General features: G+C 49.9%; 1 protein-coding gene across 9 annotated transcripts in view; it reads right to left on the bottom strand.

Annotated features, from left to right (window-relative positions):
• Window positions 1-171: 171 nt before the first annotated feature.
• Window positions 172-17,168, bottom strand: part of MTSS1 (MTSS I-BAR domain containing 1) — a 165,806-nt gene continuing 148,809 nt past the window's right edge. For 2 of the 9 annotated variants that reach the window (XM_045453708.1, XM_045453709.1), the window contains 8 exons: window positions 14,950-15,057; window positions 13,577-13,674; window positions 11,418-11,628; window positions 7,551-7,670; window positions 6,484-6,678; window positions 5,020-5,193; window positions 4,529-4,691; window positions 172-3,110 (listed from right to left, as the gene is read on the bottom strand). In XM_045453708.1, the coding sequence (XP_045309664.1) occupies window positions 2,410-3,110; window positions 4,529-4,691; window positions 5,020-5,193; window positions 6,484-6,678; window positions 7,551-7,670; window positions 11,418-11,628; window positions 13,577-13,674; window positions 14,950-15,057 (1,770 nt within the window). In that variant the 3' untranslated portion in view covers window positions 172-2,409. The remainder of the gene's footprint in view (window positions 3,111-4,528; window positions 4,692-5,019; window positions 5,194-6,483; window positions 6,679-7,550; window positions 7,671-11,417; window positions 11,629-13,576; window positions 13,675-14,949; window positions 15,058-17,168) is intronic. The other 7 variants (XM_045453713.1, XM_045453714.1, XM_045453711.1 and 4 more) reach the window with 4 other exon arrangements.

The raw sequence follows: 17,168 nt of genomic DNA, 5'->3' as shown, positions 1-17,168 counted from the left end.
TAGAACTGTGTTCACATAGTTCACCGATTGAGGCAACTTGTGTTCTCGGGGGTTCACGGCCATCACAAAGAGAACGTTCTGTGGGTGTTCTGAGTAAGCCCAACCGGAGTCTCCGGGTGTCTTCTAACAGCTAAGACTTGCAACTGAGTTTTAATAAGTCTTGAAATACCGTTTTTTGTTTTCTAGTGGTTCTTTATTTATAATGTAGGCTGAAGCAATTGTTACAAGGTAGAAGGGAGACACATTACACAATTGTTATTTATACAAGTTTAGAACAAAAAACTGCACAGGGAGAGGTCAACTCTCAGTACAAACTAGCAACTAAACCACAATAATTTACCTTGAGAAACGATTTCTTTATTTTTAGCTGTGACACTGCTTTTACAATATGCAAAAACACAAACAGAACTACCCAAGGTGTTTTGTCACATTCTTTCTACATTGAATTTGGCAACATTTTATATTAAATTTATTCAGGTTATACTAACGTTTAAAAACTAAACACGTGAAAAGCTGTACCAAGGTACAGTCACATCCGTTTATTTCGAAGGTTTAAAATACCACTTTTATCTATTGTAATTACCTTGCAGTGATTTCTGCTTTTGCAAAAACCATCTCAAGCATCATATGCACAATGCATCAGCTACTTTTAGTCATCAAGATTGGTGGGCTAAACCACAGGCACTACTGTTGCTTATATTCTGTAGAAGGAGCTTGTTTTTCAAAGAAAAAAAAGCTTAAATAGTTTCTAATAATCATGCCTTTGCTTTAAAGCCGTAACATAAAATGCCCTCGAGCAATCACAGCAGTGTTAAATGTTAATATACAGAACAGTGACTATACAGGTACGTTACTCTCACATCCAATGCACTTATGTATTAAAGCATAAGATTATGTAATTGAAGATTAGAGCCAACAGAAACCTGCAGGGTCTGGGGGACCCACCAAGCTCCTATTCGTTCAGAGGAACGGACCCAATTGCTTAAGGGACCTGCTTGGTTTTTTTCAAACCCGGCTGTCTTCTCCAAACAAGATCCCTTTTAAACCTACAAATCTCTGTTGGCTTTAGGGAATGGGCATTAGAACAAATCGAACTTTCACTTAAAGTAAGAAAAGACATAAATCCATTCCAAAAACATTACCTAGAATACAAAAAAAGGGACAGTATAGTGGCCAGATTCCCAGTGACAATAAATAAATCCTCCTCTCTTCAATGTTTGGTATGATGCCAATTCACTGCCATTTGTTGAAAAGAAGATAAGAAAAACAAGCCCCCAGATTGGTAAACACATTGGCAAGTTGCTAGATTCCAAGCTGGTTACCCTTGTTAAATCCGCTCGAGTTTTTTCAAAATATTTGGGCTTTTCAATGCGCCCAGCCTGCTGGGCACAGTTAAGTAAAAGGCATTTATTTGCTATATCTAAGAATTCCCTGCTCGCATCATTTTAAAATGTTCTTCACATTTTTAAAACTGCCTTACCCTTTTTGGACGCATTTGGATCCCATGAAAGTGGGTACAAGAGACGAGTAACTGAAGTGGGGGGTTCTAGGTCTAACCGGCGGCAGCAGCATGCACGGGATTGGAGGCGGGTGCTGTGCAGTCAAGAGGAATCGTGGGAGAAAGGAAGTCCTTAAACACCCTACAGAAACAGACACTGCAATCCAGTATGGCTTGTTCGGATGCATTTACCATGAAGATACTAGAAATTCAACCTACAAGGCTACTCTTAAATGTTAACAGGATCGGCTATGTTGACAGTGTGCCCCTCCCACGGCCCTCCCCCCAATCCCAACAGAGTCTACCATTTCCAGATTCACTTCTCTCTGAATATTGCTCATCAATTGTTACTCCTGCTTTTCTCAGCCAGAACATACTACATTTAAGTGAAGATTTTACCCCTTTATCCATTTTGTTTGTACATTAAAATAACTTGAATTTGCTTCTAAGCCAGACTACTAACAATGCATCTACAAAAGCTTGCAGGAAAAAGAAAAGAGAGAAAAGAAAAAGCGAAGTATAGTTATCCTTTTTTCTGAAATTAACTACTTCGTGGTTCCCCTGCCCCGACCACCCCCCGCCCCATTATGCATTTAAAATTTTACAAAGACTTGTAAAAAAGTTAAATGGAATTTGGCACCTTCAGAAAAATCAAAAGGGAAACTAAGATTAAAATGTGCAGAAAGAAAACTGTCAATATTTACAAATTAAAAGATCAAAGTTATGTCAGTTACGTATGTTGCTTTTAATTCTTAGCTAAAGGTGTCGAGTACTTTCAAAAGAGCTGTATTCTGAGTTGCCTACAAAATCTTTTGTTTGATTACAGATTGGAATGGATCGAGACAAATTAGGTTTTATGAATTAAACAGTTCCTTCCCCACTGGCAGCATTTCTTGGGAGCCTAAGCGAGCCTACGAGAAGCGAGGGGCTGAGCGGTCATTTGTGGTGGTCTTCTTCAGTTTCACGCCCCTTCGGATGGCGTTCAGCATGTCTTCCCCTTGCGGAGTATCTCTCGGGCTCAGGTCTGCAGCGTCACTCTCTGGAATCTGGCCTGGGGAAGCAGTGGCACTTGAGGGATCCCTTTCCTGGTCTTCGGCCTCGCTTTCTGGAATCGCCTGTCTGTGCTCCTCGGGGATACTGGGCTTCGGGCCTGGAAGAGGAGGGTTGACGGAGGCTTGGCCACTCCACATTGAGGAGGGCATGCTGGTGACACCCTGGGGGCCCTCACCCACAGAGGGCGACTCGGGGCTGTGCTCACCCCTCTCCTCTGGCCCATCCGGAGGTGCCGGCAGCACCCCGGGGAGGTCTGGGACGGTTGGGGTCTTGACAGGGATCACGGGTGTCTTGATGGGGATGGGACCGGCTCCGATGGTCCCCCGGCGGACAGAAGGCTTGGTGGAGGGGGTCCGTCGGATGGTTGCAACCCCTGGGGTGACCATAGCAGGTCCGAGGGTGGTGGGGAGGCCAGCAGTTGAGGCCGGGCGCTTGGCTTGGAACATCCGTCGGTAAGACTGGCTGATGTCACTGTTTCTCGGAATGGTGGATGATTTGTCAAACTCCTGCTGGTCTGCCTCCTGGTCACCGCTTACAGAGAAATAATCATAATCTGAAACTGATGACAAGATTTGATTAGGAATCTCCAAGGCAGCAGCTTTGCTTTTGGATTCTTTTGTGCTAGAGGACAAAAGGCACGAGAGGCCAGGTGCTTTACCCACAGCCTCATCCCAAACACCTCCCCCAATCTCCACACCGTCCTTAGAGGCCCCCAACGTCTGAGAACTGCCCCCCAACCCCACCACCAGGCAGGGATCTTCGTCCTGCTCCCGATGTAATCCTGGGCCCTAGAACGGGGCTGGACATCACAGGCACACACGCGATCCTGTTGAGCGGTGAAGCATGCCCGAAGACCGGGCCACATCAGGGCTACCCACCCAGCTGCTCTGGTAGGAATAAAGGAGGTGAGCGGGAAGAGGAAAGAAACTCCACAGACTCTCCAGCCCAGAATTTGACAAGAGAAACAACCCTTAGACAGACGACCGCAGGCCTTACTCTCTCATAAGGGACTCGCCAGGCGAAGGCTGGAAAAAGAACGGAGCTACTGGCAACGAGCCCCTGAAAACAGGTACAAAGACAGGCTCCGTCCGCGAGGTGTGCGTATGTGCTCTCAACACTGGGGTCACACGGGAGGTAGAAGCACACAGAGTGAACGTCTTTGAGCGGGTTTCTGAACAGCAGCACCACCGGCATCTGGGGCCAGGCGAGAGGTTTGTTGCGGGGACAGGGGCCCGTGCTGTGCATTACACGACGTTTAGCGGCATCCCTGACCATCTACTAGATGTCAGCAGCACCCCCTCCATGGGTGACAACCAAAAATGTCTCCGGATATTGCCCGATGTCCCCTGGACAGCAAAACGGCCTTTCACTGAGACCCACTTAATCCTAGAAGTTCTGGCCAGTGGACCGCAAATACGTTTGCTCAACTCCCCCAGATGCACCCTAGCCCCGGCCACCATCTTGCTGGCCTGCGTGTGCTGTGGTGAGGGAGGCGGGGTTAGTAGAAGAGTTGGCTGGAATAGGTGAAGAACTCGGGCCTTCAGAACTGAGGTTCAAGCTCCAGGGCTGCTCATTAATTGTTTGGGCGCGGTACTGAGCCTCGCTGTCCGACGCGTAAAACGAGGGCGGGAATCGGTACTACCATCAGGTTAAATGGGAAAAGAGAGCGCTTCGCACGAAGTGCTGCGACACAAATGACCTGATTGTCATTCGCGGCATCTGAGTTCACCCTGGGAGCTATCCTGCACCCGGATGGTGAGACACGGGAGAAGCTGCAAAAGTCCGGTCACCGGACGTGGCAGCTACCCGCTCACTACAGGTCAGCTCTCCCGAGCATGCCCAGAGGATGACAGTGGCTCTGAAGCGGGTCTGCTGGCCAGGGCTGACGCTGTGCTCATTCTTCTGCCTCGTCCCGGCAGGGAGGGCACCCCTTGTCCTCACCTGCCAATGCTCAGGAAGCCCCGGACCGCCTCGTACCTTGGGAGGGGATGGTGTCCTCAGAGCAGCATGGGGTGGTCGTCTGCGTGCTGTAGCCGCTGGAGCACTGGAGCGAGTCCCGGCTGCTCCTCTGCGTGTCCAGCTGGAGGCCCCGCGACAGGGCCAGCGCCAGTTCCTCGCAAGCCTCCATCTCCTCACCAGGCTGCACGCGGAAGGAACGAGAAAGACACAGACAAGCCACAGGGGCCATGAATCCCCTGTCCGGTGTCCCCAGAGCCTTTCCGCATACACCTGCAAGTGGGAGCCTCCGTAGTGCTCCTATTCTGCTCCCGTGAACATCACCCATCTATGGGTCCTACCCGGGCTCTAGAAAGTTCTACCAGTCTGATGTCAATACAAGGCTTTTCCCCGGGGGTGCAGGAAGTTCGGGGTTGGGGCGGGGGGAACAGGGCTCAGGTCCTTCCAGCCGCAAGGCTGACTCGGCCCTCTGCTGCTGGCCAGGTCTAGAGGGCAGAGAATAAAAGCGTCACCCTGGTGGCAGCTGACACGGTCATGCTTCGTGGTCTCTGAGCTTCCTCGGCAGCTGCAGGCGCACCACCCACAGCAGTGGGTCCTCCTCCATTGGGGTCCGGCTCCCGCTTCTCCTTGCGGCGCTGTAGGGTGTTCACCAGGGGCTGATCATAAGGTCCTGGCTTGGCCCAGTCCTAAGTAGAACAAGAGTGGTCAAGCGCCAGGGCCTCGGCCTCCATGTGGAGGGCCGCAGAACCCTCCGGACAGCTGCCCGCAGACGGCAGCTGGCCCCGGCAGGGGAAGCTCAGGCTAGGACAGGCCAGCAGGCCCTTCTATGTCCTCAGCCGGCTCGAAAAGAAGGCAGTGGAAAATCCTTTTGGGGCCCCCGGGTGCCTCCCCTTTCCTCATATCTGCCCAAAGATGAAAAGCCCTCAACAACCAGGCAGGTGGGTACCTGTGGGAGACTCAGCCACCTAACGGCTGACCAACTGTCTAAGGTGTCCGAAGGCACCAGCCAGTGGAGACCCAATCCCCAGGGACAGCGCCCCCCCACTTCTAATGTCTGAAGGAACCCTCTCTCCCCCAGCAGCCCAAATGTCTTCACTTGAGTGAAGTGGCCACCAGGAGGCACTAAAGGAATTCAGCCTCGCTCGGAGGCTGAACCTCCACTTCCAGGATACTGCGCCCCCCAGCAAGGGCCCTCAGGATGTGCCCTCTGAGGCCCTCGCATAGGAAAGGCAGGCCTCTGGGGTCAGCAGGAAGACCCTGAGGAGCCAGCCTGAGGGGTCCACACTACCTGTGAGGGGTTAAGTCAAGACCTGCTCTAGATGCCACAGCCTCGGCTAACCTGCGATTCAAATTCGGGGCACCTCCTTGTAGGATATCCTCCTGGCATCAATTGGACTTGCTAGGAAATAATTTTAAAACTTTGCTTTTATATTAAAGCAAACATGTTTTAATATAAAACAAATGAGACTAAAAGTAAAGTCTGCATTCACATCGAAGATAAAACATGATGATAAGCCAAAAACATAGTTTGGATTATGGTTCCGTTACCATGGCCCAATAAGGGACTCCAGGGACAAGTCTGAGGCACATGGCGGAGAAGGGCAGTCCCTCCCAGCCCCTGGTAACAGTGACACCCTGCGGTGGCCCCAACAGTGTAGAACTGCCTGCCGGCCCTGCAAGGCCATGTCTGGCATCACCGTCTAACCACCTCTAACCGGGCCGAATGAATGTTTCTGAAAAGGAGCCTCTCCCAGCTCCGCTCCACGTGGACATTTCTATCTCAGATCTGCCTGCTGCTTTTTGGTTCTTCCCAGTGGGAATTTTCTTAGGGAGAGGTGTTATATGGGGAGGAAGGCAGAGTGTGGAAGGAAGGGGCAAGGGGGGGGGTCAGGATGAGGACCGTGGGACAGAAGAGGGGGGAGCACAGAGCCATGAAGGGGGAGGAGGGAAAGAGAGGAGGGAGGAGAGACACAAACCTTCCAGCTAGGGATCTGAGATGACGGGAACATGCCGGGCCCAATGGTGTAATAATGAGCGTAGTCTGGAAGGTGGACAGAGGTGACCCGAGGGAGCAGGCGGGAGGCAGGCAGGCAATGAGGGGAAAGGCTTGCCCCCACGGGCCCCACATGGGACTCACTTGGCAAACTACAGTGAGAAAACCCGTTAGACAACTGGAAACAAAACAAACAAAAAAAGGGGGGGGGAAAGGAAAATAAAATTAATATAACAGGATGAGTGTGGAGGTACAAGATGGCATTGACATTCAAGGGAGGAGGGAGACCTGAGTATTTATAAATAAAACAAGCGGCGGGCCCCGCTGCTCCTGGATGATCCGTGGTGCCAGAGGAAGGGCCACGGGGCAAAGAACACATACTGGACGGCAAGAAGTGTTCAGTCAAGCAAATAATTTATCTACATTTTAGAGTAGTGTGGAAATTGATCGGTGTCCTTAATTTTTTGGCGTTCTCAATGGTTTTGGATGATTTATAACCAATGGAGCTTAATTTCACGGTGATAATGATTTGTTCATCTCATTATGCAAATTTAAAACATTCTCAAGCAACAACTGAAAACTGTTCATTCTGGGTTTCTGAAATCATCACACTGTTCAGGAGCAGAATCCAAATCGGGGTGACGGGGGAGGAGGGGTTGGCGAACTAAAAGGCAGAAAAGCGCACAGCCTCTGATGCAGTGAGATGTCCTCCTCCGATGGTACCGCAACAAGGAGGCCACGGTGGGTGGGGTACTTGGGAGGGGGAGGGGGGACAGATGAGCGCACGACACTTCTGAGAAGGAGCCTTCCACCTCCGAGCTCCCCATACCCCTTCCTCTCCCTCAGGACACTGCAAGGTCATTGCCCAGGAGCCAGGCACCCTTTCAAGAAAAAGCCCTCAGCCTTGTCCCTCTCTCTGTCCCCAAAAGGGACGGCTCCTGGGATGCATTTTGTAGATTTTGAGTTTCAAGGTCCTAGTGGTGACAGTGGCGGTAGGTGGGGGGCAGGGGAGGAGGGGTTGGCCACGGTGGCCGGGGCCCAGCCGGTCACCTTCTCTGTGGACGCCCAGGCGCCCATGGTGGAGCCTGAGCTGACTGAGGTGGGCGAGCTGCACTCGCTCACGGACTGGCAGGTTTCGGAGGCTTCAGAGGAGGCCGAGCTGGACGAGTTCTGCAGCAGGGAGGGACCACATGCCACCAAAAGTAACAGGAAATCAAAACAAGAAGATGGGGTGGGGAAGTGCACGCACAGAGAGAGAGACAGACATATACACAGAAGAGGGAAGGATGAGAGAAGCAGAGGGTTAGGGTTATTTTTTTCCCTTTGCCAAAGCTGCACCCACACAGAGGCTTTCAAGCCCTCGAAAAGCAGCATGAGACACCTGCCAGATGGTCAGCCCCCCAGGACCCTGATGTGTGTGTGTCTAGTGTGTGCCTGGCACTGGTCAGTGAGACTCCCCGTGTTCCTTTGGGCATTTCTTCTCATGCCACAAGTCGAGGTCCCAGGGGAGGCCTGCCTTTGCTATCTCTCAGGTGCACAGGCATACTTAGTGCCTGAGGACTGACCCCCTCCACCACCACCACCCAGCTTGGGCTTCTGCTGCATACCTCTCCAGTCCCCAGCCTCTCCCTGTGTCACATGCAGCCTCTGCACCCATGCAGGGTGGTTTCCAGCCATGAAGCTGCATCTTCACAGGGCAGGTTTTTAGGTTTCTCTGCCTGGGAAATGATTTTGAGGTTTGGCCAGTGAGGCCTTGAGATCAGTGCAATGTTTCCAGGGGCCATCTAGGGAGGGACGGAGCATCTGGAGAGATCTGGGGCATTACAGAAAGGAGGTCTGACTTGGGACAACATGTCCTCGTGCCGATCTTTATTTCACCTCCAGTCTCGCCAGTCGCCTGGTGTCAGCCGGGGTACGTGCCCCCAGCTCAGTCTCCTGACATTCGGCTCGGGCAGGGACCATACCCGTGGGCTCACCGTTATGTCTCAACTTTCTAGTCCTGTACTGGCACGTGACAGGTGCTCAAAACTACTGAATGGATGAGTGATGAAGACCATCTCTTCCGATATAAACTTCCAATATAAGCACCAAGATAGTGCTTCAGGCACACCCAGATATTTAAGTTCTGTTCGCTGCTAACTCCAGTCTCCGGCTCATCCTTTTGTTTAAATAAGCCCAACCCTACCGGGGTCTACTCTTACTTCCTCAAAGTGTTCCTGAATTCACGTTTCTGTCATGTTCATGTCCACCTCCTTCACAGCCAAAGAAAGAAAGGTTCCGGCAAAGGGACAGAGCTACAGCTCTCCATCCTGCAAGCGGCAAGGCTCCGAGAAGACACTCCACTGCATGGGGCCCCACAGAACCAAAGCAAGGACACGCTACCCACTGGACGCCCTGATGGGTCCTCAAGCTCAGAGTCTGGTTGGTGGTTCAGGAGCCAAAGTTTGAGGGTTTGTATTTAAGTTACGATTCTGTCACTTCTCAGTTGAGGAACCGCAACCTTAATCTAAAACTCCAATTTCTTTCATTTTTGGCATAGGGATCACTAATATCTAACAGAGGAAGAGAAAATGAAATTTTCTATGTGTCCATCTATGTATGTAGCACTTAATGAAGTGTACAGAGAGGCCAGTTATCACTATAATTTACTAGGGCTGTTCATTTTGGTCCCTCTAATTCAAGTATGTTCAACTTGAAAAAAAGAACCAATAAACCATTCCAGGACTGCAGGTTCCTATTTCTTTTGGCTTCTGTTCATTTTTCCTAAAGAACCTCTTGCCTCCACGGAATGAACAGCTCTAGGACGAGACCCTCACAACAGACATAGTCCCACTCCTGGGCACAAGTGGATTGAGGTTAAATTTGAAAAGGGCACAGTGGAGGAAAATGAGAGAATTCTTAACATATTTCATCACTTGGCATTGGTTGAGACCCATGTGACCGAGTAGAGAAATGAAGGGCTCCTTCCCCCTAGAGATGTGTGTGCCCTTCCTCATCCTAAATAAAGGTAACATTTTGGGAGACTGGATCCTCTGGCCTATGTGATTTGTACAATTTCCTTAACTTCCCCTCTACCTTACAATTATAAGCACTGTAATGCCTTTTTTTTTTTTTGTAAAAATAGAATTCTGTTTTAAATTTTGCAGCATCCCTGAGCCTATTAAAACTACCCTAGAGTACCTTAGAGTTGCTAGCCAAGCAACTTGGGCACCAGCTTTCAGATTTAAGTAAATCCCACATGCCAACTTCTGCTTCCCTTGACATTACTGGAGGCAGAAACGCTCACTTCAGCCCGATCCACACACAGTCTTTGTCAGGGAGGCTGGAGCACGTGGCCTCTCTTTTTTTAGAAAGGAGTGTCAGCACACAATACTATGTTAATTTGTCAGTTGATTAAAAACACACACAGAATTAGGCTGCACATCAGAATAGCCTTGGAAGAAATTGCAAATTCCTGTTTTCCTTTCAACCATTCACACTCTGCTTTCAAGACACACAGGTATGGTTTAGCTCTGCCGCATGGCGGGGGACAGGCAGGTGACACCTTTCAGACCAAGCCAAAGCGCCCCAGCTAGGACAAGCACATTAGAACTCAAAGTCGTGGCTCTTGGCCCAGAATGTCTCTGTTTGAAATGAAGTCTCTCTCCCACAAAGACAGAGAGAGGCCACAGTCTCCTGGGACAGCTGAAAAATGCCAGAGGGACCACTGAGCTGAGAACCTCTGGGTTCGCCAACGTCAGACACATCAGGCGAGGAACCTTCTGGCTTAAATTCCCAAAATACTTCAGCTGCTTTCTCTACATGAAGTGTTCCCCAAAACACTCTCCCCGGGACACCTCATGGCTGAGACAGAACAGAAAGGACTCTGGACTGCTTGCCAGAAACCCTTGTTCCAGGTCCCCAACCTGCAGGTCAGATAATTGTGCAGCTTGGGTAAGTCACATCTCTGAGCCTCTGTTTCCACAACAAAACAGGGATAACAATGCTGCACAGATAGCAGACGTAGCATGTCCTAGGGTGGTGCCGGAGACACTGTAGTCAGTGACTGTGAAGCAAACTGGATACCTGGATACAAGAAAAGCACGCGACCTTCTAAGTCCAAAGGATCTTGGGCCAAAGCTGGGTCAGCCTCAGAACACACAGCGGGCACTGAGCCACATGCTCCCAGCAGATGGCACTGTGGGGCACCCTGGATGGCATCTGCTGTTGTGCTGCTTATTACTAAGTAGGAAGCCAGACCCCTGGCACTCAGAGAAAGAGGACGGAGAGGGTAGCACGGGAAGGGCGTCACAATACCCTGTCCAGCCCCTGCCTCCTGCTCCAGCTGGAACTCCTGCACGGGTTGGGCTGGGTCTGGCGCCACTTGACCCAACTGGGGCTGGAAGATTCCCCGCCGTCCCCTCTCCCAGGAGCAGAATGCCAACGGAATTATCTGCAAGGGCTCTAAGGATTCATTCTCATCCTCACACCAATTGCTGACAGGAACTGGAGAGGGCCAAGGAAGGTTTCCAAGGCACCGTTCAAGGACAGAATCTCCGCCATTCAGAGAGAAGCAGACGTGCCGGCGGAGAAGGTGCCACCATCGCACGCATGTCCGTTAATTAAGCAGCATGCGAAGCCGGGCACTTACAGGGATGCCGGAGGATGGCCAAACTTCCTTGAGTCCGTCTACTTACCTGAGAGGACTCCCCAAACCAATGTGGCGACTTGACCATCACCACCATGGAGACAGGCTTCAAACCCAACTTATGGTTCTCACCCTTTGGGGAAAGGACACATCTAAAGATGAGAAATTAATCCAGAGGTTTCTTGCGTTGAGAGGACAGGGGTCTGCCTGAACCAACATCTTTCTTCGCATCCGGCCAGTGACGGTGGTCCAGGCACCACAGCCACTTCTGGAGCCAAGGGCACCCTTACCTGGTTGGGAGCCTCTGGCGGCATGGGGGACGGTGACTTGGACTGGAAGGCGTCCTGCGAAATGAATCCTGAGTCGTGGGAGGACACGCTGGACAGGCGGACAGGCGCCTGCTGGGCCAGGTTGGAGCTGCGGTAGCGGTAGTGTGAGCTGGGGGAGTGAGTGTGAGAGCCGCTGGAGCGCGAGTCACTGCTGTTGACGCTGTTCAGGCTGCTGTGGGGGCGGAGGGAACGCGGGCGTGCAAGGTTAAGGGGCAGGGATAGGGGAAGGGGGGAAACAGAAGACAACGGAACAGGGGAGGGGGGAGAACATAATATAATCAGCTGGGTACCACGGAGAGCTGGGCAAACGGTAAAACGTGTTTCCAAAACACCAAGTCTTTAAGCTAGTAAACAAAAGGTTTTTATCATGTGAGCAAGCGGGGAGAAAAGTGGGAGTTGTCAAAACGCAGGTCTGCCAAGACTCACTTCTCTTGATGGTACGATGAGGTGTCCCTGGCACGGAGGCCCAGGATTCTGAAGAGTCAAGTGCTACCCAATTAATTCAGCTAGGTCATCTACCACCAAAGCTAGAGACCTAACATCTGTGGCAGGAAAAGAGACGGGGCTGATCTTATCTGCTCATCTGCTTGCAGAACCTCATGACCACGGAGCGAAACCCACTAAGGCTTCAGCATCATCTGGTTAGTATATTCAAGGCTCTCCCTTAGACGCACCATCTGGGTCCAGGAAACCAAGGTCCACCCGGACAACCATCACTTTGGGAGTGCAGGTGTCACGGGGCCCCTCAAGGAGACTTCATCCTCGACGAGCCTGGTTCAAGACCGTCATAAAGAACACGGGCAAATCAACTCTGTGTGTTCATGTCAGCGTGTTTTACCTCTTCTTACCAGAGTCGATGCTTGAATGAATGGCTTTTCCCTGATCACAGAAATTTCTCTGTGAGAGTATCTGCGGGCCTGGTGTTAACAGCACACGTGGCAAGAGGCAGGCGGCTTTCAACAACTACAGGCAGCCGAGGCTGAGCTGTTTGTTTCCGAGGTGAGCAGTAAACAGGATGTTGAGAAGCGTCACACACCCTCTGGGTGTTCTGTCTGCGCTGCGTCTCCAGTTCTAACAAGTATGCGCTCTGGTAACTCAGAGTGCAAAAACCAGAAAACCGAACACAGCCCCGCGGTCCAAACAAGCAGAACGGACAACGGGAAGCACTGGAAGGGCCGGAATAAACAACCCAGCCTGGGATTACCAAGTGTGTGGTTTCTGCTCCCGGCAAGAGAGTCTTGTCAGATTTCACAGACCCTGACAGCTAATGAGGTAGTCAGGACCGTGACTGCTCTACGCTAGAATTACTTGACAACGAATGTTCCGACAGATAGAGGGGAGTGTGCCAGAGGAAATCACTGCCGCTGGGGATAATTACCATAATTTTTGCTTCCCCCGACCCCACCCCCCCACCCCACCAACCAGCCAGAAGAGGGCATTTGGGGACTGGCAGTAAAGCCCACAGCAGCTGCACTCCAGCAAGCTGAAGGCCGATGCTGTCAGTGCCGCATGATTTTTGACTGAAGCTAAAACTAGAAGAAAGAAGAAAGAACTCGTGCAGCTTTGTTTTGTATTAGTGAGATAGTTCTCTTTGTTAGCAAAATGAAAACCCAACAGATTTGTCAAACACACACACACACACACACACACACACACACACAGTCCATAAGTGATGACAAGGAACCAACCAACATTTTCATGATGTAGCATCTTAAGTCTGAAATTACTGCTCTGTGTTTACTACCCAAGGTCAAATATGAAACCACACACACACACACACACACACACACACACACACACACGTGTGTGTTTGGGGACATAACCATACACAGACCAGGCAGATCCACCCTGCTCTTTCCTCTCACTGCTAAATTCACAAGAAGTGGAAATCTACTTGGCTTTGAAAAGTCAAAGAGAAAGGTCAGTATGTTGCGTACATCAAGAAGGGTTAGTGATGCGTGATGAAGTTGCCATCCTTCGAAAAGAGAATACGCTTTGCAGTCAGCAGGCCAAGAATGGTCTTCTAACAGAAAACCGCTAGAGAACAATTTTGCAGATGGCAGACATTTCCGGAGGATTCTCGCTGCAGGTGAGGAGGGGCAGAGCCCAGCTTTACTTACCTGCAGACACTAGACTTGCGGGACATGGTGGTACTGGGAGAAGAGGGTGGCGTCTGGTACGACCAACTATAATCAGAACCCTTCAAGTCCAGAATCACCTAAGGGGACAGAGCCAAGTGGGTAGGTGAGGTGCTGAGAAGGGAAACATCATCCATCAAATCTTTAACCTGTATCATCAAAATGCTGTCATCATCAAGGGGTGGGGGTTAACGTACAAAATGTTGTTAACGTCCTTTCTTCAGTTAAAGAACAACAGTACCAATCCATCAATGTCATAATCCTTTTTCTGAGACAAGCAAAAATATAAAAAATTGGAAGGGGGGAGGGGACCGTGAAATGTCAGTCTAGAGGGAGAGGGAGAGATTTACAGCTACAGATTAACGATTTACAGGAGTCAGGTATACTCAAGGCCAGAATTTACAGGATTCTTGTCTTATAGCACCACAAATTCAACGATGGTGTTAGGATTTGTCGGTCTTGCACGTTAGCCGCCTGATATTCAGTGGGTCACTTCTGGCCCTGAGATTTTAAAACCTGACAGAATCAAGAGCAAGCCAATTTGTTCGCAGTTACTTCTACATCTGGCTCCCCTGCTTGACAAATAGCTATTTGAATGTGAGGTCTACCTTTCATTCACGTAGTAGATTCTCAATAAATGTCATTCACGGAGCAAACGCGTGCCTGCTGTGATTTGACAAAAGCAATTTCATAGAATGGAAAACGTAAACTCTTGTATTTGTCCTCTGAGTTGGTTCTCCAGGGAGGCAATGAGAATTTTATACAAAGGGCAAAAGCCAGCATGTGATTCATCAGCTGTCCCCCCAAATACGGTCCTTCCCACTTGATATGTTAATGTCATATGAACCAAATGAATAAGCACGAAAGATGTCATCTTTTCTGTAAAAGAGATCCTGTTTTAACCAATCAGAATGGGAGAAATTCAGTGAGAAGGTTCACAAGGATGACCAAAACACATCACCATCATGTTCCTGTGAGAGTTTATTTCTAGAGGACAGGTGAACACAGTGGTTAAGGCCATGCATGGGCTCTCGACTGCTGGGTTCAAATCCCACTTCTACCACTAATTAGCTAGATGAACCTGGTTAAAGGACTTTATCTCTCAGTGCCTCAGTGTCCTGCTCTGTAAAATGGGAATAATACTGAAGATTAGCTGAGGAAGTCTATGTAAAGCGCTTAGAACATACATGGCACACAGCAAATGCTCTATAACGGCTAGCAACGATGGTTACTATATTTCACAATATAGCGAAACACAGATAGGACTTTAAATGAGATGCCTCCGGGAACTCTCGAGACCTTGAACCTTTATGTCTTTGGTTTGCTCTCCCGAGTGCTTAGCCCACAGCTCCTACCTGTTCACTTGAGGAGGGCAATTTGTGAGGGTCCATGGTCAGGCTTTTCAGATCTTCTGAGATGGTCTGAAGGTGAGTTATTTCCCCTAGCATGGAGATTTCTTCTTCCTGAAGGAAAGTAATCCACAACGTGTCATCATGAGTGATTCATTCATGGTCTTGGCTCAACTGTTTTTATTAGGGTTACTGTCTAACCCTTTCAACTTTCCAGAAAAGTCACCTCGAGACTGGTACATCTTGGCTAAAGGCACTACCAGCCCTTTCTTTTGGGAAACAGAAAGGGAAAAAGGAATCTGCCATAATCATGGAGTGACCTGTCCCGCCCAGACAGTGGTGAGCAAGTCAAAGAAAACACGTGGCCTTCCTCATGGTGCCTGGTGGGGGGGGGGGGGGAGCTGCCACATCTTCCTGGATGGTCCGCCTGCATCTTCTCATGGAGTCCTGCAGCATAGCCCCTCCATAGGCCGAGGCCCTCTGAGCTCACTCAGCTTCGACGGTTGACACGATTTGGAACAATTTGGGTCCAGATCTGATAACAGCTCTTGGTGACAGCACATGTGTGTGTAATAAAGTTAACTATCCCCTCCCCCTTCTTTCTTATTTTTTCCCCACCTACTTGATAGAAAGTCACAGCAAGTGAGATAGGGGCAGGAGACTGTGGAAGAAAGTCATTCACTTCACCCAAGTACCAAGCTGGGACTGCAGGCCTCGGCAAGAATGAGCCATGGAAAAGTTCTGTGCTCAGAGGAACGACTCCTACTTGGGCATTTTGCTAGGGCTGAGGGAAGTGAGCTGGGGTCGTTGTATCAGCTTCAAGAATGCCTACAGCAAAAGTCCTCAATTATGGCAATGCAAATGATTTACTTAAAAAAATAAGTCTTGGGGCGCCTGGGTGGCTCAGTCGGTTAAGCGTCCGACTTCGGCTCAGGTCATGATCTCGTGGTCCGTGAGTTCGAGCCCCGCATCGGGCTCTGTGCTGACGGCTCAGAGCCTGGAGCCTGTTTCAGATTCTGTGTCTCCCTCTCTCTCTGACCCTCTCCCGTTCATGCTCTGTCTCTCTTTGTCTCATAAATAAATAAATGTTAAAAAAAAAATAAGTCTTGCAGGGGGCACCTGGGTGGCTCAGGTTAAGCGTCTGGCTTTGGCTCAGGTCACGATCTCACGGTTTGTGGGTTTAAGCCCCACATAGGGCTCTGCGCTGGTGGTTTGGAGTCTACTTGGGATTCTCTCACTCCTTCTCTCTGCCCCTTCCTCTCTGTCTCTGTGTCTCTCTCAAAATAAATAAATAAACTTAAAAAAAAAAATCTAGGACGTCTGGGTGGCTCAGGTGGTTAAGCGTCTGACTCTTTGATTTCAGCCCAGGTCAGGATTCCAGGATCATGATCATGGGATCGAACCCTGCATTGGGCTCTGTGGTGTGGGCATGGAGCCTGCTTGAGATTCTCTCTTCCTCCCTTCCCCACCCCTCGCCAACTCATGTGCTCTCTCTCTCTCTCAAAAACAAACAAAAAAGCAAAAACAAAAAAAGATTCTCTATCTGCCCCTTTCCCTGCTCATGTGTTCGCTCTTTCTCTCAAAAATAAATAAATAAATAAGTATGAATTGATTTGTTGAGGCTCCTCCCATATTAACCTCATGGTCACTCACTGGTGTTGAACCTAGCCACTGGGTCTCAAAATCACCTGAAAGGCTTGTTTAAAACACAGATGACTGGGGATCACTTAAGTGTCCAACTCTTGATTTCAGCTCATGTCATGGTCTCAAGGTTCAGGAGTTCAAGCCCCACATCGGGTTCTGCACTGGGCGTGGGGCCTGTTTGGGATTCTCTCTCTCCCTCTCTCTGTCCCTCCCCTGCTTGCTTTCTCATTCTCTCTCAAAATAAATAAATAAACTAAAAATAATTAAAAAAAAAAACACACAGATGCCTGGGTCCCCACCCCTAGAGGCTTGGATTTGGTAGGATTTGGATTCAGTAAGGTCTGGGTTGGGCTCGAGAAGCCGCATTTGTAACCAATTCCCAGGTGACACTGCTGGCCAGGCGATCACACTTTAAGAACCACTCTGCAAGGCCTTCTAGACTTGGGGGGGGAAAGAGTAAGTCAACAACTCGGGCTAAGAACTGTGCACCGGGAGTGGGCCATGTGGCCATCGGCAATTCATGGAGAATCACTGCTCTACAGAAGTGATTCCACCATCATGATCCCTGCTACACAGCAGAT

This window comes from Leopardus geoffroyi, chromosome C3, assembly GCF_018350155.1.
Source record: "Leopardus geoffroyi isolate Oge1 chromosome C3, O.geoffroyi_Oge1_pat1.0, whole genome shotgun sequence".
In the NCBI taxonomy this organism is placed as follows: domain Eukaryota; kingdom Metazoa; phylum Chordata; class Mammalia; order Carnivora; family Felidae; genus Leopardus; species Leopardus geoffroyi.
This window is presented reverse-complemented; position numbering and strand designations above follow the sequence as displayed.